The following is a 27,830-nucleotide window of genomic DNA, read 5'->3' as shown; positions in this document are numbered from 1 at the left end:
AGTAAGTTACAGGTATCCCAACTTGCTTTAAATAACCATGAATTTGCTTCGCTGCTGTTTGTCTGAAACAGACAACCTATTTTGTAGGTAAAGCAGCACCCGGAACTTTGAATTAGAAAACTCGGGTTTAGGTCAGTGTCTTCCTACTGGTGAGTGAATTTGGTAAAGCCAGTTAACATCTCTAAAACTGTCTCTTCCCTTGTAGGGTATATCTAGGTAAAGAGGGGGGAAAAAGGGTATAATATCAAACTGTTCTGTAAACACTGTACTCATGGCATAAGCTACCAGTGGTTCTGAATGTCCATCTTTCTTTTCTTCCTGGGCACACAGCCCAGGTAGAGACTACATTTCTGAGTATTCCCAGTATGCTCTGAGGAATATGCTCAGTTCAGCTTAACAGGACGGGGGCAGAAGGGATTTTCCCAGTCACCCTTCACTTAAGACCTTCTGCTTGGCCAGCACTTTGGTTCTTTCCTCTTCCAGCAGCTTGCAACGCAGATGCAGCGGTGACCTGGTACAGGCCGTTCATGCACCACAGCAGCCTAGGGGATGCTGAACCTGGGACCCTGAATCTCTCAGGGTGCACACGCCTTAGCAGCTCACACTGGCCAGACCGCTGAGCAAGAGACAGGGTTCCGGCTAACACAGGCCATCGGATATGAACATCTCTTGGCTACAGCAGCTTCACCCCAGCTACTGCAGTGCAGAACAAATGTGAATTACCTACGAAAGACAACAAAATTAAATTTTAGCAAAACTACTGTTATTCTACCTACAAACACATATGCAGAAAACTCCCCATGGTGCACCTTTGAGAAATGAGAATAACATGAAACCCCCCCCCACCCAAAATGCTTCTGCTTTAAATGCCTCCAGAGAAAAGCAGCGTTAAAAAAGTGAGTGTATTTATGTGGAAGTCGACGTCAGAAGCTGCTGGAGAAGACTGAAGCAGAAGGCTTATTTTCAATTAGGAGGCATAAACAGCGAGCGGAGGAAAGCAGCAGTTGCAGTCCAAGAATTTGAGGAGGTGGGCTGGAGAGCAGGTAGTGAACGAGAACCTTAGAAAGCACCCCGTGAAGGATTGTTGGAAAGTGTTCATTTGTGTTTGGGTTTCTGCAGTGAAGATGTGCGTCTATTTGAAGGCTGAGGGAAGGAAATGAGTAGAGCTGAACTAGCAAAGAGGCCAGCAAAGCCACAGGCTCAGGAAGGGAGTACCTACAAGGCCTCAGAACCCGAGCTCAAAGTAACCGGTAAAACTATCCTCAGATTGATCTTCGCTCTCAGCACCCAGGACTTTGGGAGTTGTTTCCGCGAGGGGTCCAGCAGGGGCAGTGACAACTAAGCTTGGCTGAAGAAACATCTGCTAACGGTGAGCAGCCCCTGGAAGCCACGCCCACACTGGTTCCACTGCAGCCCTGAGCCTCCACATCCGCTTGCACAGAAGTCAGCTGGCGACAACTGAGCACTTTAAGAGCCAAACCTCACAGGACACAGGGTCAGTGCTGACAGGTGGAACCACACACCCCATGTAGGCTTCCTACTTGTTTTGCTCAAACCACAGAAAACACACTCTTCTGGTACCTGTGACAGTGAAGGTCTCCCCAACTAGTCTTTTGAGTGGACCCCGAGGGCAAGTGGGAAGTGGTGGGGGGCAGGCCTGTACGAGTCGGGGGCACCTGCCCACGTGGAGCGAGAACTAAGAATGACTTTCTTATCGACTGAGTGAGCATCATTCAACTGAAACCCTTTTTCCTCTTTTTAATGCTTTAATAACAGAAACATGGACAGAGCCTGTGACTACAAGGAAATAGTCAATGAAGAGGAAGACACTAGAAAAAATGTGACATGTGAAGAAATAATCGTCAAGTTTGGCGTCCGTATTTTTAAAAACCACACGGCGAATGCAGAGATGGTGCAAATACTTTTAATTCTATCGTTTCCTCACAACAAATTCATGACGAAATGTCAGGCTGTGGGCAGTTCCACAGGACACACGTGTGTTCAGCTTGTCCTCTTCCTTCCTCTCGTACTTCGGCGTTTCCTCCTCTTCTTCCCAAACACAGACCTGGCGGTGACCAGCACGCGCGGTGCCAGCTCTCCGTCGTCCTCACTGGAGCTGCTGGTGGTCCCAGGGGCCAGCCGGCCCGGGTCCCGCACCTCTGAAGGGCCGACTTCCGACTCCCCGGCTGCTGTGCCCCTGGGCGCATTCATCAAAGAGAAAGCTTCCCCGTCCTCACCTGAAGACGCATCAGATGACTGCGAGAGGTAGGCCTCCCCCAGAAACCCACCGCAGGGCTTGTCCCGTTTAGAACCCAGCAGCCTCTTTCTTTTGGGGCTGGATGCCTCTTTCCATCCACCTGCCGAGCTTCTCTTCGGGGTCCCCCCTTTCTCCCCATCAGGGGGCTCAGCCTCCCTCTCCAAGGCGACAGACAATGCTTCTATTTCACTGGCTGCTGCCTCTTGTTCTTTTCGCAGCATGCATGTCACAGCGCGGTTCAGCCTCTGGCTCTTAATGCCCTTGGCCTCTTGATGCTCCTGCTGAGCTAATCTAAAGAAAGAATCGATTCGGAGCTGCGTCTAAAAAAATGAAATAAGATAATGATAAATCAGATGAGTGAGTAAACTTTCTAAAGCAAATCAAAGAGTTCCACCTTGATTACTGGCATTGGGTGACTCTTTCAGAAAATACTAATTCATTCTCTTTCAAAAGCCACTCTCTCCTAAATGAATTACTGACAGTAAATTTTACTTTCGAGATCACACTTAAAACAGGACTTGCACCACTTCTGTTAACTGAGTCCTCTGTCCACAGATCAAAAGACACATCATCACACAACACCTTGAGGAGGCAACTTCACAGCATTATACATTAGGAGTCATGAGAAATATTCTTGATTTTTGTTCAGCACATCTACTTTCAGAAGAAATTCTTTAAAAACAGTTATATTTGGGGGACGGCATAGCTCAGTGGTACAGTATGTGCTTAGCATGCATGACGTCTTGGGTTCAATCCCTAGTACTTCTATTTAAAAAAAAAAAAAGTTACATGTTGGATAAGTTATAAGCCTGATGTTCATCACAGCATTATATATGAAAACCTGAGAATTCAAGGTCCACTAAGTGAACGGGACCCATTAAGTTAAATCTCTTTGATGAAATGTGATCTGTCCACTTCAAACAATGAAAGCTATGCAGTACACAGAAAAACCCTTAACGTTAACCAGTGACTGGGGGGGCAGTTATATCAAATTGCACTTATGTCTGGTAATAAATATATGTGGGAAGGAGGGGAAAAATAAAAGAAAATAAACCTCAATGTTAACATCTGTGTTAGAGGAAGCAAACAACAAGTAATTTTAATTCATTTTTTTTCACTTAATAATTTTGGGGAAGTAAACATATTAACTTCTACAATGAAAAGGGAAAAAGATGTTACAGCAAGATTTATCTGAAACTGAGAAGCAGTCAGTCACTAAGCCAACTGGTTTTCCCTGTCAGCTGGCGTTCAGCGCTTCCAGTACAGAAAACAATCAAACAAACAATAGGAAACTTCCTGGAAAGGTCGTCCGCCTCAGTTTTATATATTTACTTTTTTTCAAAATTAACCCAACCTAGTGGGAAAAGATTTAATTTAAATATAGACCTTACAGGATATGGTCTGAATTCTGCTGAGCTGTGTGCCTGCACGCGCGTCGTGTGGGCTGTCTCGGGGTGGGAGGAGGCTTCTGCGTGGACAGGTGCGTACTCATGGAGAAGCAAGACACAGTCACCTACACAGGGGAACTGAGGGCCGTACAGAGGCCTCTTTTCTCCTCAGAAATCTCTCCCATCGATACACCATGACTGAATTTGTACCTTGGATGATTCACGTATAGAATTAAAGAACATTAATACTTGAAGAGACTTAATGATCAGGATTGCTTTGGACTGGGCCCTTCTTAGACTTTTAAAAAAGGAAAATAGCCCTGAAAGGGTAAAATGTTTAACCATAAACACCTCAGTGTGCAAACCACTATTAGACTGTTTTCTTCAAAATCAAAATATGAAAGGATATCAAAGTCCAGCCCTAAGAGTGAAATTGGAGATTGAAGACAAAGTCCAGTTTTCCCATTTTCTGTTTTCCTCTGTTCTCTTCTCTAAAGCACAATCATTTAAAAATGTCTATCACGTGCCCTAACATAGAAGAGCCACTGGCCTCACAGCCTTCCTGCGTTTACTCTCTGGCCTGAACTTAGGCAAAGAGCTGCCAGGATTACCTGCTGGGCATTCAGTTGCTTTAACACTGGAAACAGAGATTCATCTGTCTTCGTCCTGTTCCAGCCAAAATACCGCTGACAAAACATGCAGGCAGTTAAGACTTATACATGTTTTTAGAGACATTTAAACAGGTAATAAATAAAAATGTCCAAAGAACCCATCCTTGATTCCATTCCCCATACCTTCAAAGCTTTTCATATTTATAAAGATTCAAATGATGAAAGAAAAACAAAAATTGATACATTGTAACTGACTATCTTTCAATAAAAATAAAAAATAGAAAAAATAAATAGAATAAAAAGAACAAAACTAATCAAATTTCCTGTTCTTTCAAAGTGAACAGTATCTGGTTGTAACTACTAGTGCTCTTCACTGCTTATTTCAAATAAGATCTCAATAAAAATAACTAAATAATGAAAACATGGAAGCAATCCAAGCCGCCCATCCACAGATAAATGGATGAGCAGAATGTGACACCACACACAATGGAATAGTATTCAGCCTTGAAAAGGAAGGAAATTCTGACACAGACTACAACTCGGACGAACCCTGAGGATATTACACTAAGTGGAATAAGCCAGTCACACAAAGTCCAATACTGTATGACTCCACTCCCATGAGGGCCTCCAACAGTCAAAATCATAGAGACAGACAGCAGAAAGGTGGTGGGCAGGGGCTGCAGGGAGGGGAATGGGGAGTTACCGTTTAATGGGTACAGAGTTTCCGTTTCACAAGATGAAAGGAGGTATGAGAATGGATGGTGGCGATGGTTACACAAAAGTGTGAACGTATTTAATAACCACTGAACAGTACCCTTAAAATGGTTAAGACGGTAAATTTTATGTTACGGGTATTTTACCACAAAAGAAAAAAATTAAGGAGAGGGAAAAAAGGAACTGAAAGGAGCATCTCAGATAATGCAATATTAAGGAAAAACTGATCCAAGTTCATGCTCCGTGAGTTTTAAATCGAAACACGCATTTGACTCAATGTTCCTCATGTTTTACGAAGTGAAAGGATATTCTCTAATCTTGTCAAGATCGGGCTTCCCCCACAGAAACGAGCCCTTGGAGTCATCAACCACAGGTCTGAGGTAAGCGTCCGCAACAGCTGGGTTAGGAAAGCCAGGTGTGAGCTGCAACTTGCGTAGCTTTTTTTTCACTTTGGTGTCGTAGGGATTAGGTCTTATCTTCTTGTTTTTTTGCGCTTCATGCCACCACTCTCTAGAATGCAAAGGAGACAAGTCTTCATGAAGCAGGGAGACCTTACAGTAGATGCATTGCAGATAAAGACCTACGTTTAAGGTTCAGAGATGTAAACTCAAGTCCCAGCTCCAAAACGAAGTCTGTGACTTACAGAATAACAATGTTATCTTTTTTGTGTGTTATTAACACAATCTGTAAGGATGGCAAACACAGACTGGAAGCTTACTCTGGGTGTGACACTGTGTTACCTGTTCTACACGCCCCATCATCACACGAGCACCTCCTACCACCGTCCTCATGTCACAGACAAGGAGACTGAACTCAAGCAGGAGTCACTCGCTCAAGATTTCACAGCTGGGATTGGTACGATCTCCCTCCAGAACCCACACTCGCAAAGAAGTCACAGCTCCCCTGGGTCTCTTTCCCAGTGGTCAAATGAAGTAATGCACCTTGAGTCAACTACAATAATGGACCCAGAATATTTAATAAAATAAAAATGCTAAAAAGGTGTTAGAATTTTAAACTGTGAAACAGAACTCCACAGCAAGTATGATCCCATTATTGGAGAAAATGCATATATGTGGAGAAAGAGAGGAAAAGTAAATAGGGACACTTAAAATAATAAAAAGTATGGACACCTATTATTTTACCGTGTGCTAGGCAATCTAAGTGAGGAGACAACTGCATTGTTTTTATGTTTCATTCATTTTTCAATTTTTCCACTGTGGGCACAAATCACTACAGTGGGTTAAAGATAGTCCCCTATTCTCAGACCCTCCTTCCAACAAGAAGTGTCCCCTCCCCTTGAGTTGGCTGGGCTTTTGGCTGAGGAAGTGACACTGTGCCAGGCCTTCAGAGACTGCAGTTTCCACTTCCTGTTTCTTAGAATATTAGCCGAGGAAGCAGCCGACATGCTGTGAGGAAGCTCCAGCTGGTGAAGAGGACCAGATGGAGAGGGTCCAAGTCCAAGGCCCCCGGGGGCAAAGCACGGGCTGCGTTCCAGCTGACAGCACCACTTGCCAGCCACGTGTGAGCCATCTCAAGTGGCCCCCCCAGCCCAGCTGCGATGCCCCCGACAGCTATGGAACCAGGCGAGACATCCCCACACAGCCTGATCAAACTGCGGAGTCTTGAGCACAATCTGTAACGGGGGCTGTCTGAAGTCACTGAGGTGTAAGGTAGTTTGTGGTGTGGCAACAGATAACCAGAAAAACCTAAACAACTTGGAAACAGGAATGGCAGAAGAGTTAAAAGCATAAATACAACCCTCACCAATCTATGCATTCAACAGAACCTTTAAAAAAACTACATTTCACCACTTCACATACTTAATTAGACTTAAGAACTGACTCACAAGACCTGCTCTCAGCCAGTGTGCCATCTCCCCAGTGCAGGAGCGCCATCTAGTGTTAGAACAGACTAACTGCAGTCTTCGTGCAGGATCAAAATGCCAAAGGGGAAAAAAAAGATCTACCTTCACCAGTTTTACAATATTGCTCAGAGTGCACTGGGAGAACACCTATAATTCTCCCCTACTCTCTTTTGAATTTTCTTCATTGAAATAGTCATCATAACTGCCAGCCTGGAATATCAGCACAATACACTGTCAGCTCCTCAAACGAAAAAGCTCACCCCTCCTTAAAGCAAGAGGCCCAGACACTTCACATAAAAAGGAAAGAGGGCATCTGCCAACCAGCTGGGGTGGGGGTGGGGGGGTGGCGGAGTCGGGGTGTGTGGATACACAACAGAGAGTGGCAGCAACTGTGGTAAAATTGAAGAATCTGTGCCCTGACCAAGCCAGTGGGGAGGAATTGCTGTTCTGTTTTTGGCCTCTTTGGAATTTTGGACTCAGTATCTTCAGCTTTTTAATTTCCTCCCAAGAAAATCCAAAATTTTCTGTGAAACCTGCCCCAATTGTGTGGGTAGCCAATTCAAAATTAAAAAAGAGCACACTGTATGGGCCAAACCAAACACAGCCGGGCTCCACTGAGGCTGCAGACCCGGAGGAGCTCTGCTTTACGGGGGAGGGACTGGCCGGGCCTGGTGAGAACACAGCAGGCCACACTCTGGGCTTCACTGCTCTTCCTCCGTCTTCCTGCTCGTTAACTGCACCATCCAACCCTGCAGAGCCCGGCAGGCTGGGGCAGAAACCGCCAGAGCTGTTTTAAGAGGTAACCACTCAAACAGCAACGAGCGACCAAAAACTGTTGAGGAAGAAAGAAAATGGCATAAACAGGCATGCGCTAGATCAGAACTGCAAACTGTCAAGAAACATGAAAAAAAATTTAATAACCAGGACACCAAATCAAAAAGTTAGAGGCCACTTTCACTTATCCTAAAATAATACTCAGGTAAGAACTCAAAGATACGGCTATGAAGTCACTCAGAGCAGTGTTCGTTTAGACCTTAAAAAAAACAGACATAATAATAGGCATTTGATTAAATTATTCAATCATGCTATATCAAAAGACTACAACGGAGTCATTAAAAACAGTGATGTAAGTCTATACACTGTTGATAATAGGCCCTGTTCTATCACCACATAAGTTACAAGTAACACAAAAGTATATAGCATCATCCCATTCTTGTAACAAACAGTAACAAACACACACTGATATGAGTATAGTTGTCTATACATGTGTGTGACTATATATAAAATGCATGAGTACCCTGCACGCAGAAAAGCCTAAAATTATATAACCAAAATGTTACCTGTAATCGTTCTAATTCATATTTTATCATTTTCTAGTACATATTTATTATTTGTATAAAAGTTATTTGTAACCTAATCACCTCCCTTACAACCCCCAAAAAACAACAAAAAACTCTTTTAGGGGAGGGGGCATATAACTTAAGTGGTAGAGCTCATGCTTAGCTAGGTCCTAGGTTCAGTCCTCAGCACCTCCTCTAAAAGTAAAATAAATAAATAAACCTAATTTTTAAAAAAAATTTTAAAAAATAAAAGTGATTTGTACTTTTGCAAGTTATTTATATATCATGACTTACAAGCAACCTAACAACTTACTTACAGTATATACGTTGCCTCAACAACAATAAAATTATGAAGAGAGATGGAGAGAGCATGAAATAAACACTGGTATGTGTGCTAAGGCTGGAGGACAGCAGTCACTCGATTTTGTATTTAAGTTTTAATTCTAACCACCGAATCTTCAGACCAGAACATCCCAGAATTTTTCAAACACAGGAGCTACAACTGTAGAGAACACTAAAGAATCATTAAATCAACAACTGCCAAACAGTATCTTATGACAAACTGATGACTAAAAGATGCCGTCACAACCTGGGAGCAGACTAAAAACCACTGAATTATGTACTTAAGAGTTAAATTTATGGTGTGTGAATTGTATTTTAATTTTTTTTTTTTTAAAAAGCCACCAAGGGGCAACCTTAAAAAAGAACTACTCTTGGGGAGTGGGTGTAACTCAGTGTAGAGTGCATGCTTAGCATACACAAGATCCTGAGTTCAATTCCCAGTATCTCTGTTATAAAAAAAAAAAGCTACTATATTAAGAAAAAATTAAAAAGTGTACTCCAAGCACAGCACCGCTCTGGGTCCTGCACCAAAGGCGACCCATCCCCCACCACTGAATCATCAGTCTGCACGCAGCGAGACGCCACTGGCACGTGTCCCCATGCCCTGCTCGGGCCGCTCTCCCTCAGAACACTCAGCACACAGAAGGACAGACACATGTACAAGCACAAGCCCCTTGGTGGACAGCCTGTGACTTAGTCATCTTCCCTATTCCAGCCTATCATGACATCTGGCACATAGTCACTACTCAGTAAACGCCTGAACGCATGGAATGGTAACTTCTACACCCCTGGGAAGCCCCACAGGACTGGCCATGCGCCCTTAAACTCGGAGAAGCCTGGCACCTTCAAAAACAATTGTCTCTGATTTTGTCAAACTCTAGACTCTAGAAAAGGGCAAACAAACTTGAGTAACCCCAACCAACACCTCCTCCTGGTTTCTCAAAGGACAATGATTTGTGACAGTTCATGACGTAAATCATAGTTCTGTTTAACCATTTATCTATATTCCAAGTACCTGAACTAAAGAAATTAAGAAAGAACTTACGAGAATTTTAGGAGGGGTTCCAGGCCGTGTCCAGGAAATTCATTGAGAATTTCCATAGCTGTAACACAACCCACAGTTGGTACTCCTTCTGTATAATCACTTCCAAGCAAATAGGCCAAATTTATTAATTTGTTCCGGTCCAATCCTGTAAGAGTAAGAGTATTACATATTTTAAAATTGGTATTTTATTAACATTTATGACATAACATTTATAAGCATCTTATTACGTAGCTAATATATATGCATACATATCCTTATCCAATGTTGAAAGACATTTCGCTTTTACTATTTGAAACAGATTCTTTTTTAAAAATAGCTCTGTTAGGATTTTTAAAGTTTCATCCATCCTCACAGCTTTAAATGCCATATAAACTCTGACCCCCAAATTCAGCTCTCTAACCTGGATCTCTCCTTGAACCACAGTCACTCATCCTCAACTGTTCCCTTAACTCTCCACTGGGATGTCAGACGGGCATCTCAGAAACAACACATCCAGACCTGGACCCCCACCTCTCCCTGCTCCACCGGCTCCTTCCTGAGTATCTCTCGTTAAAGTGAGTCTATTCTATCCTTGACTGCCCTCCTTCTCCCACATCACAGAGCAGCCCACCTGCAGGTCCTCTCCACAGCACACTTGGCCCCACTTGACTTCAGTCTCCTCCTTCCTCTCTGATGTGAACTCTTACTGTTCTCATTCACTCCTGCTGGCCTCTGGATCCGTTTCCTGGGCGGCCGTGACAAAGTACTCAGACTGAGGATTTATTTCCTCATAGTTCTGGAGGCTAGAAGTCTGAAATCAAGGTGCCACGGGGCTGGTTTCTCCTGAGCCTCTCTCCTTGGCTCACAGCTGACTGTCTCCCTGCTTCTTCCTTTTATGTCCTGATCTACTTTTCTTATAAGGACACCAGTCAGGCTGGATTGGGGTCCACCCTAATATCTCATTTAAAGATCCTCTCTTCAAGCACAGTCATACTCTGAGGTACTGGGAGTTAGGACTATAACATCTGGATTTTGAGGAGACACAAGTCAGCCCCTAACAGCCTCCATTCTTCCCTAGAACACATCAAGCAGGCTTCTGCCCCAGGGCCTTTGCACATGCCAGTCCATTTGTCTGACATGTTTCTCCACAAGGTATCCACAACACCTGCTTCCTCTCTCTTTAAGGCCCCAGCCCAAAAGGTACCTATTGTAAAGCCTTTCCTGACCACATGGGACATGCACTTCCTGTGACCACAGGTCACTGTCACCTCTCTTTTACTGCTTTATTTTTCTACATGGCCCATACCACTGTCAATTTATGATTCATGTATTTTTTATCACCTGTTTCTCTTACTAGACTGTTTTATTCCCTGCTGTTTCCCCATTCCCCATTGCCAAGAACAATGGGCACACAGGAATCACTCAGTATGTATTTGCTGATTGAATGGGAGGACAAAGGATCACTGCCAGAAACAACATGGGACCATGAGGCGTCTCCCCCCCGCCTCCCCTCTACACCGCCTTTGGTTTACTCTAGAGAGCTCAGGGAAGCAGAGTGTCACCAGGCCTGATAATTAAAAACTGCACAAGATGTCTAAACGGTACTAGGCTTTCAATTTCTTAGTTCTATGTTAAAAATCCCACTTTTCTACATAATCAAAAGATCATTTCTATGAAAACTTAAAATCTACCACTTCCATTAATGCATCAGATTAGTTTCTCAGGAAGAAAAAATTCGTAATACAAATTCTGAAGGGAAACTGCAGAAGGTAAGCATACTCGGAAGTCTTACCTAGTTGGTTGTGAAAGTCCACATACTGGTAGTATTCTACAAACTTGTTTTTATTAAAGAAGTTTTTATAGACATGCCGTGCTCCAAAGAGCCAAATATCACTGTCATCAGTGATTGTTCCAGAAGTCTGATCGGTCAGATCCAGGATGGCACACTGAGCCTCTGCTTCCATGGGAGCCTCGATGTAGGGGATGCCAAACAGGCGGAGAAGCTCCTGGAGGGTTACAGACACACGGTGACCCTGGGAGATGTGGTACTGGGCCTCGAGCCAGAAGCAGGAGCAGTGCTCAACCAGGTTGTTTAACACACATTCCCTGAGGAAGTCTGACTAAGTAAAGATCTCGGCAGGTGACGGCCCCAGCGGGTGCACCCACCTGGCTTTCCAGGAACATCTGGCCTGTCACGGTAGCGGCGATCCGCTCCTGCTGCTGCTTCTGAGATTTCAGTGAATTCTGCTGTGCTAAAAGGTCGCTCTCCAGGGTCTCCAGCTCCTCCTATAAAGTAGATTCATTTGTAGATAATTATGTTAATAACCCAGTTAAGCTCATGTGTTATTAAAAAAAAAAAAGCCTGTATTTTGTCCGACTGAAGTTACAACTAAGATTTTTCTCCTTATGAAGTTTTCCACTTGCGTTTCTCAGCAAGTCTGTGATATCCTTAGGGTTCCCTCACTAAGTCACACGGAAAGTGGACACTACCCCAGACAGCAACCTACACAGAAAAGGAGGCATCAGCAGGAACAAGGTGTGTGCAAACAGCTACTAAGTACTCGCCCGGTAACTCCTTAAAACTCAGAGCTACTTAACCCGGCTGCCTCAGCAATCAGTGAAAACACAACGCCGTGTTATTACCAGATCAATATCTTGCCATTCACTGGGGGCATCGTCTGCCTCTCTCGCAGTTTCTTCAAGTGGCTCGGGATCCATGGCCTCTCTCTCAGAGTGGTCTCTCAGGAGGCCCTCGGAGTCCCTGGGGGATTCTTCCCTCTCGGTTCCCACCAGCTCCTCTTCACCTTGTCCAGAGGGAGGTTTGGAAGCTTCGTGTAACTCAGCCTGAAGTTCATCGTCACTATTTACACTCCGCACTTCAATGAAACTTCCTGTACCAAAATAATAAGGTCACTTTACCTATAACTAAAACCTTAAAATCTCCTGAAATCATCAAGAGCTTTCCAAGGGGTCCTGAAAAATGTTCTACCCTAAAAAAACAAGAGGCTTGAATGCAATAGGAAACATGTAACTGTAGTATACTATTATTAAACTTTCAGTTAGATACACTGGCACTGTCTTTGAAATTAGAAACCCAGCTTTCAAAAATTTACATATTTGCTTTATACAAAAATGTTCTCTAAGTTAACTGGTATCGTTTTAAAATTCAGGAGGAGGGTATAGCTCAAGCAGTAGAGTGCATGCATGAGGTCCTGGGTTCAATCCCCCATACCACCACTAAAAAAAAATAATAATAATAAACAAATACACACACACACACATATATATAAATAAAATAAATTACCTCCCACAAATAAATAAATAAAAATTGGCCATGCTAAAAAAACAAAAAACAAAAAAGATGAGCTAAAAATTTTTTTTAAATAAAATTCAAAGAGATTATCAGGGTATACACAGTCATGGCAGTTGTTAAAAATATTATTATGCTGTTTCACTATGAACACAGCAAAGAATGAATAAAGCTGTGACTTAGTGGAAAGATCCTGCATGAGGACTCAGGAGAATCAGCTCTTCCTCTTCCACTTTCCTCCCCTCCTCTCTTGATGTCTTTTCTTTTCTTTAAAAAGTACTTACTGATTCCCTTCCTTCACTTCAGGTGGAGGCTGGGTCTGAGGTCACACTCAGGACATGGGACTCTTGGGGCCACGGGGTGGGGCCAAGGAGACAGCCCTCCTCCAAGGAGGAGGCCGGTGAGATGGAGAGATGGTTACAATAGAGAATGAGCAAATAAGTAAACACACTGAAGATGATGGAAGGCTCCTCACTGTTAGAAAGGGAAATATCAAAAAAGCAGAGTCTAAGCGGGGAGGGTATAGCTCAGTGGTAGAGTGCAGGCTTAGCATGCATGAGGGCCTGGGCTCAATCCCCAGTACCTCCTCCAAATATAAATAAATAAACCCATTTACTTTCCCCTCATTAAAAAAAAAAAAAGAAGGCAGAGTCTAGAATGAGGTCTGTGACGCTGGACTGGAACTGCAGCTACCAGGGTGAAACTTGTGGGTATACACAGGGCCCCACTCACAGGTGCCAGAGTTGGGATTCAAACCCCATCTGATGGCCCTAGAGCTGGAGCTTCTTGGTCTACCCGGCACTGCTCTCTCCCGTCTCCACACTCTGGTCACCTCTGCAGGGGAGCTGACATAAGAAGGTGGTGTCACCTTGCCACCCTCAGCTGGCAACGTCACATCAACTCACATTTTTTAGCCATTCTCCTCATGTCCACAATGACCACAAAGACACTACCGTGAGGGCTGACTCTGGGGTGAGAAAGAAATTTTAGCCAGTATGCAATTTTGCAAATATGAAATCTGCAAATAATAAGGAGCGATTGTGTGCATACATATAAATAGAAAATATACATGTGTACATACAGGGAGAGGCAGAGAGATATGATAAAGCCAGGGTGGTAAAATGCCAGCCACTGAGGTCCTGAAGGAAATACAGTGCTTTCAAATATTTCTTCAACTTCTTAAAATATGTAATTGTTTCAAAATAAAAAGTTAAAAAAAAATTAAAGGAAAACTCACCTTTACTTTCTCCAACTAAGGCACTCCCTCCCTTTAAAAACAATAAAAAGAGTAGCCAAACAGGAAAGGTCAAGATTCCATCACTAGCTGTGTGTCTTTGGGAAAGTCACTTTGCTTCTCTGGGTCTCCAGTTCATCACCTGAATGAAGTGGGAACTGGACTACACTAAAGGCTCTCTCGGTTCCTGCAGAAGTGAAATCCTACTTGTCTTTCTCTCTCAAAGAGCACAAGCACCTACCATCAGATTCACTTTCCTCAGAGTCGATTTCCGTTGGCTCCGTGGACTCTGGAACTGAAATTGAATCTCGGCCTGCAGATGCAACGGTCTCATGTTCTTGGATGGTTTTCGAGACATGTTCACACGCTTTGGCATTAACTGATTCTACATTTCCCAAGCTACTTATTGTCTCGAAAGGGACACTTAGCACGTTACTCGATTCTTGCAAACTGGCAGTGCCAACAACTTCACAAGTAGGAATTTTTTCACATTCTGCTCCATGGTCACGTGAAAGAACAGAGATATCAAATTTATCCTCAGGTGGAAGAATCTCTCGTTGTAACTCAAGCTCTCTGGTAAACGTTTCATTCCGTGATACAGAACTTGGAGTCACGGGAGGTGGTGGTGTTGGTTCTGCTCCACTCTGGAGCCCAGGGGCATCCCCAGGTGTCACCTCTACGCCTTCTAAAGGGACTAGATCCTTTCTGTCCTCTGGAGCCTCATTGCTCTTCTGAAAGGCTTCCTTCACCAGGTGAATGAATGACATTTGTTCTTGCGGGACGCCGTGGCCTTGAGGAAAGACAGTGCTCGGTACATGGGCTGGGTCTGCAGGCTCTTTCTCATCAGCAGCGCTGGTGACACGCTCCTCACTGTCTGGATGAGGCACTGTCGCCAGCAGCACTCCTTTCCCATCCCTCACTCTGGGCCCTTCATCACTTTCTTCATCAGAACTGCTTGAGAGCAGCCTTCTCGCTCCTGACCCTCGTGTCTGCCCATGGTTCCTGGCACACACTTGCACGTCTTCATCTTCATCATCATCCAGAGCTTTCTGAATAGCCAGGAGGGTCTGCGGTGACACCGAGCCTTCGGGCGCAGGGGCGGGCAGGCTCTTCCCGCCCGGCTGCCTCTGCTCCTCACTCTCTTCTGTGCTGCCTCCCAGCATAGCATCCTGCACGGCCAGGGAGGTTCCTGGAGAAGGAGGGAAAGGTTCGGGCTCTTTCTTTGGCTTCAGTTTTCCACATGGATATGACGTCACATCAGAAGACCTGCTGGGCACATCACTACAAGAAGGAAGAGATGCTGAATCCTCTTCTGCGACCTTCTTAGCTTGAATACCTAGAGAAAAATTAAAACATTCTCACCATGTAGTTTCACAGAGTGATAGCAGGCTTCTAGTGAGATGAACAAGAGCATAGGGGTTCTTCTAAATGAAGTTACACATTTCCATTTAATCATAACTAAGAGTGAATCCGTTAACTGATTTTAAAGTGAGTTGGTACAATACTAGTTAATACATTAATGGCCTGTGTACATTATTATTACACTAATAATAAATAATCATAGTTAATAAATTAATAGGACTTCATATTATCTAGGGGTGGTAGTTTATAGAATTGAGAGACAACATATTTTTGGTTTTTAACCATCAAGTACGTGATGGTATCTGATACCTTTTATCAAGATGTAATGTGAAGTGTCTTCAGAGACCACCCTCCTTGACTCTACCTCCTTCAGAAAGCCTCCTTCATCTTCATATTGCCTTTGGATTTGTCCTGAATGTTGTTGATTCATTTCCTTTTGGACATTTTCTATGTGTTGGTTTAGATAGTTTTTTTTAAGCAAGCCTTTGAGCTGGTACTGCGAAAAGTCATTGGACTCCTAAAGCAAAAGAAATAGATGTTTTTACATTAAATACAGATAATGTTCCCATATTTCCATCCCTTTCCCCCAGTGCAGATAAAGGACAACTGACTTTTTTTCATTGGTGGCATTTTCATACTAGGAAAGTAAAAGTTGTATAGTAGGGAAAAGCTATGATTGCGTTGTTAAAGAACAATCCTTCAAACAAAAAGAACTGGGCAGAAGAAAGGAAATCATGGATACTGTTAATGACTTAATCACTTACTCAAAAAACATTTATTGAGTGTGTAATGCATGCCAGGCACTGTGACATTCTGATTATGACCTAAGAGATAGACAATCTTTTAGAACTCAAGTGCCCAGCACAGCCCCTGGTCCATAAAGGACACACAGAAAGTCACTGCAACCAGTTATTAACCTGATTTATAAAGCACTTCCTAAGTAAGGCATCCTTCTAAGTGTTTTTATACATGTTACCCCATTTTATTCTAAACCACCGATGAGACAGATGTGATCATGTCCATTCTACAACCGAAGAAACTGAGACTGAAATAGCTTAAGTAAGCTCTCCAGAGCCTCACGGCTCGTTAAGCGGTAGATCTGGGGTCAAAAGCAGGTTGCTGAGCCTTATACTAAACTGCCTCTATTACTATTACAATTATTACTCTTTTTAATTACCAACATTACTATTATCAACATTGCATTTGCCCAATGTACAGACAGGACAAAGGTCCAGCTTGTATGACTCAGAACTCCCCTCAGCCGCCAGGATGACAGAGCCAGGAGCTGTGCACCCTGCCACCCTGGCCCCCCAGTCCCAGAGGCTCTGTGGTGGCAGAAAGAGAATCAAGTGGAGCACATCTTCAGGGACCGTCTCTCTCTCTCCCATCCCTCCCACTGTTGTTTATTTAATCCAAATCCTACTTCCTCAAAGACCAGCCAGAGACCCTTTCATGCTCAAGAAATAAAATGCCTGATTGACAGACTGAGCCCAGATTTTCCCCCTGAAATGAAAATAAATTTTCTTCTGTCTTTTATATATTACTTCTGTACACCTTAGCATTTTCCTACGTTCACGTTCTTTGTGGAAAAGCAGAAAGGGGCGATGGGGAAATCAGCTCCTGCCTTTTTCATATATTTGGTATCAATTTAAGAAATGTTCAAAAGTCTGTAGAAAAAACATCCACTCGTTAGGAATAGTAACGCTGCAAGATTTATATTCTGTCCTACAGTGAGTTAAGGGAGAAAGATACCAGAAAGAATAGGCTGTACGAGCAGGAAGGAAAACAAAACTCATTCACCAACGAGAGGCAGCGATCCGTGGTGCAGCACTACCAGGAGACAGGCTCGACACTACCCAGCTCCACAGACCACCTCTCTCCAGGGTTCCGTGGCTGTGAAGCCACCACCACATGCTCCAGGTTGAGGAATTTACCACCAAACTCCCTATTACCATTGTCCAGAAGGAGGAAGAGGGAAGATGGAGATCCAACTGCATTTCTAGGGCTGCAGAGGAAGAGATTCTGCAGTTTCACGTCAGAACAAACTTCTCCGCTGTGATTAGGTTCTTATTACTGTTAATTCTACAACGTACACTATGGGTCAACATAACCTCTATGAACTACCTAAGAATTGGCCCACTAAGCGTACACTGGGCACTTAGTGTGTGAAAGATACTGAACTGAGTGCTGAAAAGACAGAGGTGAGCGAGGATGCTAAGAATATGCAGAGACACTCCAGGTGCTATGAGAACACAGAGCAGGAGGCAAGACCTGGTCTTGGGTGGAAAGCCAAGAAAGGCCTCTTTCAAAAAGTATATAAAAGTTCAAACTCATAAATATATGATGCTTCATAGGATCTCTGAGATACACAAATGCTGTTTCCTGGAAACGGATGTCGTATCAACTACGCTTATCAATTTTCTCCTTTTTTCTCATGAAAAATTTTGCTGAAGCTCTTAATTCTAAGCATGAATGTGCTGTTGTATATTTCACCTCTGGCATTGCTTCAAATAATGTTCTTCTTCGCTTGGTAAATTCTTTCATATCAGTCAAGATTTCATGCTTTATTTCAGGCGGCAGGCTGCTGAAGTCTTCAGACTCAATATCTACTGCATGAGGGTTACGGAAGAACTCTTCCTGTGAGGAGTAAAACCCAACACCATGAAGTTCACACTTTATACACTGAATTCTATTCACCATGATAGATATTTTTTGTGCTTATAACCAGAGTCTTCCATGATCTGCAATAGGCTAACCACATTATCTGCAGTAGACATCAAAGTGAGTAAGCAGATTAGGGAACATATCCATTCACTCATCCATTCATTCAAAACAAAAAATACCTAACAGGCATCTCTAATGTGCTAGGCTCTGTTTGAGGTGCCAAGGTGCCAAGCCACATACGGTCCCTACTCTTAGGTGTAGAGAAAGACATATGATAAACAAATAAATGAACATGATGATGATGAGAAAACAAAGCAGGTTGACCTGACATGACAGTTGATTAGAAGAAAAGGAAGAGAAAAACATTTATTTGATAGAAAACACCCTACTAAATATAATGACCTGTGAGCAGGGACATGAAAGACATCAAAAACCTGCTCAGGGACAGAGCATCCCAGGCTGCAGGAAAGGCAAATGCAAAGGCCCCGGGGCAGAGATGAGCCTTGTGAATCTGAACAATATTTATTATCCCCTCAATTAAATGAGCTTTGTTTTGCACCTAAAATCGAAAGTGAAATTAAAAGTGAGAAATTCCACAGACCTGGAAAGTGTAAAATCTTTCTAAATTTCAACTAATTAGCAAAATATTTATAAAACTCTTCATTAGTAAAGAGAATAAAATAAAATAATGTGCCTCCCTGTATGTATGTGTGTTGTGTGTGTGCATAAAGCAGCGAGCGCTTAGGACAGCCAGTCATATTGTCAGGGCTTCCCGTGCTTTCCCTCAGTAATGCTCCCATCACCCCTCCAAGGAAGGCATCAATGTTACTTTTGTTTAAAAATAAGGAAATAAAGCCTTGGAGAAGTTAAATTGTCTAAGATCTCACAACCAGTGAGCAGGAGCCTGGAACTAACTGCAGGTCCTTCTGACCACACGGTCCATGGTCTTCTCCCAAGATCACTCTCACTTCTGCATTAATAATGCAGGACCTCCCTGAGTTGAAGAATCTTGCAGTTTTAGCTCAAAAGTCTTCTATCAGATGTACCAGAATAATATGAACACACAAGAAATAGTGAGCTTGGGAATCAAAGAAAGTTACCCACTATTCTGAGAAACTTGGGAAAATTTTCAAAAACTTAAATCTATAGTACAACTTCAATTTGTAAAAATGTTATTCATTAAAATAAGTGTGGTGGTGGTTTTGAAGCATGTCCACAGGTTGTCTGACCCTCTTCTTGTCTAGTTCCCCTCCCATTAAGTAGGGGCTGGCCTAAACCAGCTGCTGATGGAAGAATGTAGTGGAAGGGAGGCTACACCATCCCCAAAGCTGGCCGGAAAAGGCAGCCCGGGTCCTGGGGGCACTTCCTCATAGGCCGCCCGCCCTGGGAACACATTGCCAAGCTGTGCAAGACCTCAGGCCACATGGAGAGGCCACAGACAGGTGTCCTGGCTGACAGCCAGTGTCAGTCACCGGGCACGTGGGTAAGGAGGCTTCTGAGGAGACTTCGACCCCAGCTAGTCGGACTGCATCTGCCTGGGAGATGCTGAGAGGGAAGTGCCTCTCTGAGCTCATCAACCCCCAGAACAGTGAGAGAGAACGATGATAGAAGACCACTGTCACACCTGTGAGTTACACAGCAGTAGGTTAACTACAGCACATGCACAAACATGCATCTTTGTGTATATATACGTATCCATGCACCCTTGATAGATACACACTCACCCAAACACACACACAGGTACTCAACTATTTAGGGGTAGGTGGGGTACTAACATACAGCAAAATGTTAACGGAAGTTATTAATAGGTAATATGCTTTCCATATTTTTTATACAAGCATTTATATGTATTTATTGGTTACAAAAGAAAGGTGGCTTATTTTGGGTATCTAGATATGCATAATTCCATATATACATGTATGAACATATGTGTATTTTATACACACACACATATGCATACATACATAAACACACAATAAAGAAGGCATCTGTCTTTCTTATCAAGAATGTTCATAAATTCATACTATCTCATTAAAATTATTCATTTTCATGTTCTTCATTTCAAACAGAATAACTCCTGAACTCAAAAACTATTTCCATACCTGCAATGCTTGTTTTTGATTCATTCTTTCTTGCCATTCTTTTTCATCTTCCTCTTCTGAACTGAAAGTCAAGCATACAAATATACACTTACAGCATCTATGATTTAACGACTACTCACAAAAATATTTCTTGAGCACAAGGCGCTGCTAGTTACAGAAGCCACAACGGTGAACAAGCTGGCAAGGGGTGCGCCGTCACTGGCCGCATTACGGTGGGGACACTTGTAGGTGAAAAGTCACAGTATGACCTAATACCTTCCATCGCAAGGGCAGAGCAGGTTGCCAGAGGTGCGATAAAGAGTCACCCCACCCCAATCTGGGGGGTCATGCAAGCTCTCTGAAATCTCCTGCAACTGCATTGCTTGGAGAAGCATGTGATTAAGGGGTTGAAGTTCTGTCCTGAAGAAATGAGAAGCTAGGGAGTATTTTAAGAAGGAAATGACAATATCAGGTTTGAGTTTGAACAGATTCAACACTTACAAAACAGGGAATGGGCTTGGCAGGGAGGGGCTCCTGCAAAAGGGTAAGATCAGAGACAGAGAAAGAAGTGTGGGAGCCAGGATGGTAACCTCGACACCAGATGACGGTGGCAGTGGAGATGCAAAAGCTGCTTGGCATCACAGGAGCCCCTGGAAACAGAATGGGGGCAGGTGGGGGGACAGAGGCAAACTGGCCCTCCCCTGCACTTCGACCAGAGAAGCTGCTGACACTTAACAGCCAGCTGCAGGAAGAGCAGCCAGCGAGGTTCCCACGCAGCAGGACAGTGCGGGCGCTGTGTTCAGCTGGGAACTGCAGAGTGCCCACTGGATTTAGCAAAGACGATTTAGCAATTTCGTCTTTAAAAATAATCTAAACAGTGTCAAGAATGCTTATTTCAGATGCATTAATTCCCACATGCCTTATCATGTAGGCAAAACATAAAGGTTTATGTCTGTCTGAATACAGCAGTAACATTTTAAAGAGTTAAAACATTTACCTGTCTTTCTCTTTCTCCTGTAAAGGTGGCAAAGCATAGATGTCGTCATCTCTCTGAACTTGAGTAAGACTGGGGAGTGCTTCCTCCCTGAAAAGGACACTGAGCCTTAAACAGATGACAGGAAGTAGTATTTTGAGAGTCAGTAACACCCCCCAATTAACCACACAGACCCTGCAGAGGAGAGAAGGGGGCACATGGGGGCGACAGGTTCCACCCCACTGGCTGCCCAAGCCGCTGCTGTGGCAAGAAGCATACAGGCAGCCTCGAGAAACAGGGGACCTGGTGCTGCCTCTCAGGGTCCGGCAGGAAGAAGAGCCGTTAATGTCAGGTGTGCATGCAGGGCAACCCTGCGGCTTTCCTTCTCGCTGTCAAAGCTGATTCTCAAGGAGCAGAGAATTTTCACCACTTCTGTTTCCCAGACCAAAAGGAGATCCCACTGATTCCTCTCATTTCACCCTCTATTTTCTACTTGCGATTAAAACTGGGGAAAGGGAGCCCTGAGAATCCAATGTAAACATAAAAGATGTTTAAATTCATCTTTGAAATGAATGTAATTCCCCTCTTGCCTTTTGCTTTTTAAGGCAGTTTTGATGACTTGTCTTTTCAAGAATGTTTTCAGAAGCTTCTCTGTAGTTTTTTTGGAGTCAGTGGATGCCAAGTCCTTCCTATGCCTCCTCTTAGCCTATGAAAAGAAAAGATACAGGATTTTACTTCAAGGTATTAGTATATCAGAAACATATACAGTGTGAAAATACAGTGTCTGAGGGTTTTTTCCCCATGGAATTTGGTTTGTCTGAGTTTTCAGACTCTGGCTGTTTCAGTATTTTCCAATTGCCATATGAGTGAATGTCTTCAGGTTTCTGCTGTGTAAAGGACACCCAGAGTTTCCAACCATTACTGAATGGATTGACTATTACACTATATTAGTTTACTTTCAGTTATTTTTAAATGTCCTTTAATGTCCCCAAGAAGCCTAAAACTTAATGATATATAATTAAGTAAATGCTTCTCAAAATGGATTATTACACCACTGTCATGCCAAAACCAATTTCCAATGTTAGTTTTTATAGAAATACATTACTTATATGTAATCCACATTCAAGACTATGTCATAAGAAATCCTAAAATTTATAGAAATACCTTGTAAGAAATGTCCAAACAGGGAAAAATGGAATAGTCTCCATACTTATGGTTGAATATAAATATTCTCTATACCAAAACATTCTTTTCCTTTCTTTTTTTTAATTGTGATGTAATTGACATATAGCATCATGTAAGTTTAAGGCAGACAGCGTGTTGATCTGATACATTTAGATATTGCAGTGTGATCACTACAGTAAGGCTAGCTAGTACCTCTATCCTGGGGTGGGAGAACCAGAAAGATATTAAACAGTACAAAGTTGCAACTACGAGATAGTAAGTTCTGAAGTTCTTTCCCTTTCTGATCCTTCCAAAGAGTACCTGATATAGAGTATGCCTTGGATAATTAAAAACTGCATCTGAATAGTCTAGACCTTTCACTGAGGCCACAAATGTTCCCAAGCATTTACAAATCCTTACTTTTGCCCTGTGTCCTCAGTTCAACAGTATCTGTCTGATACAGTGATAAGGTGATGAGCTGACCTTTTCAACATATAAAAGTCCTATATTTAAACGGTGCTGTCATTGGGGGCACACACGATTAGTCCAAAGCACAACATTGTTCCAACATTGTTTTAAATGACTTTCAGAATAAGGAAATTCATTCTCATTCTTTTACACCCTGTCCAATTTCCTTCCTTAATCTACTTTAATCACATTTGGTGCCATTAAAGCATTGCTCACTCCTGACATCCAATTCACCTTTAAAAGAAGGCTCACTGTCTCAGAGGGTGCGCCAGCTCTGCTCAGGGAGGTGTTTCCCTATGATGCTCTGAGCAACAGCAATGTGGCGAGAGCAGCTGGAGAACAGCTAAGGAGACACTCTGAAGGGAAAACTCCCGACTGTAACATTAGTAGTTTTATTACGACTTAAATTTTATCATTGCACCCATAATACACTTTCAGAAACAAACACTTTTTTTAAAAAGAAAAAGCGTCTATTGGCTCAAGATAGTTTTTTTAAAGTTGAATTAAATTGAATATATGTCAAATTAAGTCTTGGTTTCCAAAATTCTCAGGAGAAAGTTTAAATTTTACATGAACTTTTCTTTCTTTCTAAGAATGCAGAAAGAAAAACACAGATAACTCTCACCAGAGTCTGTTTCTTTAATAGTGGAGCGTCCCCATCAAACACAAAAATAGGACGAATTCGAAAAAATAAGAGTTTGCAGAGCCGATGAAACAAAGTGAGAAGATGAGCATTTTCTATTGAGTTCCCATGGCGATCCCGGACTCCTTTAAGTGCTTGGTTTAACCAAATGCTAATATCTAGAAGAATAGTTAATGGAAAACATTTTGCAATTCTTCCCTCATCTTCACAATTTCAAATTCCTAATGCCTGATATCAACCAAACATTGAAACTGAGCCCTCATCACAACTCACTTGAAACCGAAAAATGTTGAGCCCTGATGGAATCTGCCTAAAATCAGGTAAGTTTATGTGAAACCATTACCACTATTTACATCCTGAATTTTAAAATCTTACAGAGATATATAGGTCATTTAAAAAGTCTAACTGCAAAGAACTGCTTCTTTAAAAAAAAAAAAACCAGCAAACAAAAAACTACCAACCTGTATGGAATTTTAGTAAATTAACACAACTCTTTTGGAGAACAATTTGGCAATTCATAGCAAAAAACTTAAAAACTTGCATTCTATTTTACATAAGAATTCCAATTCTAGACATTTATCCTCAGGAAATCATCACAGACTTACAATACGAGTTACTTATAAGAATGTTTGTTAATAATACTGAAAATATGAAGAATCACTTAAAAGTCTTCTAACAGATCTTTTTTAATGAAATTATACTGATTTGCTGGAACCCAAGGATCCCTTAAAAATGGAAATTGCAGAAGCACCTAAGGAAGACGGTCACAAATTATTAAAGGAAGCAAAACAGGTTACAAAAGTATGGAAAGTATAATTCTATTTTGTAACATATGCAGTATGTTAAATAGTAAAAAACAAAGCTCAGACATCGAAATATTAAGGGGAGTGATCTTCTGCTGTGATTACAACAGATTTACATTTTCTTCTTGGCATTTTCTTATACTTTAAAGCTTTACTAAAGAACACTTATTGGGGGAGAGTATAGCTCAAGTGATAGAGTGCATGCTTAGCATGCATGAGGTCGTGGGTTCAATCCCTGGTACCTCCTCCAAAAATAAATAAATAAATCTAATTACCCCCCAAAAAATATTTTAAAAGAACACTTTTTAACAGGTTATTTTCTCTTTGCTCTTAAGAGAGGGGCACAGCAGTCTGCTGGTTTCTCTGCTCTCCGTCTCTCTGCCAGCTCCTCTGACCCACCGTTTAGGTGTTGACTTTGGCAGTGACCACTCTCAGGCCCTCTCCTTTCCTCCCATCTGCACTGGCTACCAGGCTACTGCAGCCCCCACAATGTCTCTGTAGTGAAGACCCTTGGAAAGCTTCCCACTGCCTGTAGGATGATATCCAAAACGTCTTCCCACCACCTAAGAATCCCTGAATGATCTGCCCTCTGCTCCCTTCTCCTGTCTCATGTCAAGCCACTGGGCTTCCCTCAAACCCTGGAAACCACTAAGCTCATTCCTGCCTCCAGGGTCTTCCCACAGGCTCCTTCCCAGCCTGAATCAGTTCTTCCATCTCTCAGCCTAGTGACCTCCTACTCTTACGTCTCGGTCTACAGGTCACTCCCTCAGCCGAGATTAAGACCTCCAATTATACACTCCTATTCAAAAACATCTTGCCTATTATGTGGCAGAAATATTTCTCTGCACGGGGGATACAGCACTGAATAAAACAAAGTGTCTCCCCTAATGGAGTTTACAATCTAGTCAGGGGAAAATCCAGACTCTGAGCTCCATGACTTGTCTAAACCATACTGTTGTGCACTGCTCTCCCTCATCCAGAGCACAGAGGAGACAACAAAGGTCTGCTATCAAATGAGCTGAACAGTTCCATATTTAAATGAATGCACATTACCTAACTTACCATAAAAAATTAGGCCCATCAACAATTAATGTAATAAACATTACATAACAAAATAACTAGTGGAAAGCAAGCTATTCTTATATTCATTCCTACATTTGAGTACTACTTCATGTCAGGGATTTCCAAGATCCTAGGGATAACAATGAACAATACAGCCATGAACAAAACAGATACGGTCCTTATCCCTAAGAAACTTGCATTCTAGTGGGGAAGACAATGAAAATCAAGTAATAGATGTATTTGTTAGGTTGTTGGTAAGTGCCAAGAAAAAAATACAGCAGAGTAAAAGAACCAAAGTGTGACTGGAGGGTCAATGGCTTTTTAGTTAGGGAAGGCTACGTGAAGAGGTAACAAGACTAAATGAGTGAATAAGAGGAGCGAGGAAGTAAACAGTGAGGTGGGAGGGAGAGCAGATGCAAATGCCCTGGGACAGAAGCGGACTTCCATTCAAGGACACTGTGGCAGGTGCATGTCAAGAAGAGCAATAGGAGGAAGTGACGTGTGTGTGTAGTCACTGAAGGTTTCTTGAATGTGACTGAAGGATCACCCGAGTGGATATGTGAGGAATAAACTAGAAGGAAACCAGTTTTAAAACTAGTTGCAATAACCCCAGTGAAAGCAGAATGCAGTAGTGAGGTTGATGAGATGTGGTCAGATAAAGGTCCCATCTTGGAAGCAGGATTTGGTGTTGGCTTAGCTCTGTATTGTACTGGGTATACAATTCTAATCGGCTTGTTTCTGGTTGCTACACTGTTGTATTGCACGGAGTAAGTTTCTAGTTGGCCTCTTGCTTTAAATTTTATAATTAATGAGAAAATCTAACTTCAGATCAAGAACTGGATATGAAGTTTCTAAAACACAGATTGCTAAACATAGGTATGCCTGAAAATTTACATCATAGAGACAGAGATGGGTCTTTTTTAAATTAATCACACATAGTGCCAATTGTCAGCCAGCACTGAGATTTCCAGCTTGAAATTCTTAAAGGAGAAATACATAGAATTAGGCAAGCTGAAAATATTTGCATAATTTGATTTGTCTAATTTCAGTAAGTTTATTAAAGGACAACAATAAATTCATCCCAGGGCTGGAAAAGTTAAATCTGAAGTAAAGTCAAAAACCATTTTACAGATAAGATCCAGAGGGCAAATGACATTTTGAAAAAAACCTAAATTACTTTAGTGCTGTTAGGCAACGTAAAATTTAACTAACCCCTATTAGTATGCACAGACTAAAGAAAGTGTAACATTTTGCAAATAAACTTAAATGCATTTTACAAATATTAAGGCCCATAAGAGACAAAAGTTTAACTATTAATTCTTTATTATTTGACACAAACATTTAGACTGTATAAACAAACAAGACATTCAGCTAGAAATGGCAAGATGACCAAATAATTTATTTTAGGGATCCAAGAGTAAAGTATGAAACTAGTTGTCATGGATAATTTCTTCATTAATAAAACCAAAAAATCTGAATATATTTCAGATATTTGAACTGAAATTCCCATGAAAACAAAACAAAGCAAAATCAATTATAGAATAGCAACCAAATATACTCCTTTTACATAAATATATACACATATACCTACACACATATATAAGAGGTAACCATCATAACTGGAGTATCTTTAACAGTCTTCTTTAAATGATCCATTCTTTCAGAAAAACCTAATAACCCCATGAAAATGACTTTATGTCCCATAAGGACTTCTGAGTCATCTGAAAATAGACAATCTAAATTAAATGCTTTATCTTTCTTTATTTTGGACAACTTCCTAAAAAATTCGAATGCTTAAGTTCACTTGTCATCTCAATTATCTTACAAATTATTAATTCTTCACATGGGCTGCAACATAAAATGATCTAAGTTTTTGCTAAAGTTTTAAGGTTTCCTGACGCTGAAGGCTGTGTTTCCATTCACGTACAGTTCTACGAAGAAAATCTTCAGAAAGCAGTGATTTGAGGAACCCCCAGAGGGCAGCAATAACACATGTGCTTTGAAAAAAAAAAAAAAAAACCAACCTTTCTCATAAGGCACCTGGCATAAAACTTTTAAGCCAAAATTCATTGCGAATGTATTTCAATTCCTCATGTTCCAAAAACTATAATCATCATTATTATCCTCTTCATCATATTACTTTATTTAAAAAATTATCAATATTCTGTTGTGTATAAGTTGTCTCCTTACTAAAATCAATAGCTCCTTTTGCTGAATCCACACATACTCTGACAACGCATTTACGACCTGAGAGCAATTATTTACTGGACACTTCTCCCAGAGCATGGGCTCCTAGGCTTATACGTTCCCACTTAAGAAACTGGTGTAAGGTACTACCAGCTTCTGGAATAGAACAGACCAAGGGAGGGAGGAAGGAAGGCCAGAAGGGAGGAAGGAAGGGGAAAACAGGAAAAAAGTAAGTGAAAGAAAATGAAGAATGCTTAACGAACAAAAAGATCAAAATTTCAGAAACAGCTTTCACGTGTTTTGGTAATGAAGAAAACATTTAATTCTAAAGACACAAAT

The 27,830-nt window shown here is 42.0% G+C and overlaps 1 protein-coding gene across 4 annotated transcripts in view; it reads right to left on the bottom strand.

The window, feature by feature from the left end:
* Positions 1–1,910: 1,910 nt before the first annotated feature.
* Positions 1,911–27,830, bottom strand: part of BIVM (basic, immunoglobulin-like variable motif containing) — a 55,320-nt gene continuing 29,400 nt past the window's right edge. For 3 of the 4 annotated variants that reach the window (XM_072976514.1, XM_072976510.1, XM_072976511.1), the window contains 14 exons: positions 23,422–23,597; positions 21,755–21,870; positions 21,189–21,275; positions 20,213–20,273; positions 17,940–18,083; positions 15,756–15,963; positions 14,326–15,420; positions 12,184–12,431; positions 11,707–11,826; positions 11,333–11,546; positions 9,562–9,706; positions 5,280–5,480; positions 4,257–4,341; positions 1,911–2,577 (listed from right to left, as the gene is read on the bottom strand). In XM_072976514.1, coding sequence (XP_072832615.1) covers positions 2,002–2,577; positions 4,257–4,341; positions 5,280–5,480; positions 9,562–9,706; positions 11,333–11,546; positions 11,707–11,826; positions 12,184–12,431; positions 14,326–15,420; positions 15,756–15,963; positions 17,940–18,083; positions 20,213–20,273; positions 21,189–21,275; positions 21,755–21,870; positions 23,422–23,597 — 3,476 coding nt within the window. In that variant the 3' untranslated portion in view covers positions 1,911–2,001. The remainder of the gene's footprint in view (positions 2,578–4,256; positions 4,342–5,279; positions 5,481–9,561; positions 9,707–11,332; positions 11,547–11,706; positions 11,827–12,183; positions 12,432–14,325; positions 15,421–15,755; positions 15,964–17,939; positions 18,084–20,212; positions 20,274–21,188; positions 21,276–21,754; positions 21,871–23,421; positions 23,598–27,830) is intronic. The other variant, XM_072976512.1, reaches the window with a different exon arrangement.

The sequence above is a fragment of the Vicugna pacos genome, chromosome 14, assembly GCF_048564905.1.
Source record: "Vicugna pacos chromosome 14, VicPac4, whole genome shotgun sequence".
Lineage (NCBI taxonomy): Eukaryota > Metazoa > Chordata > Mammalia > Artiodactyla > Camelidae > Vicugna > Vicugna pacos.
The sequence above is the reverse complement of the archived record's forward strand: the minus strand, read 5'-3'. Positions and strand labels throughout refer to the sequence as shown.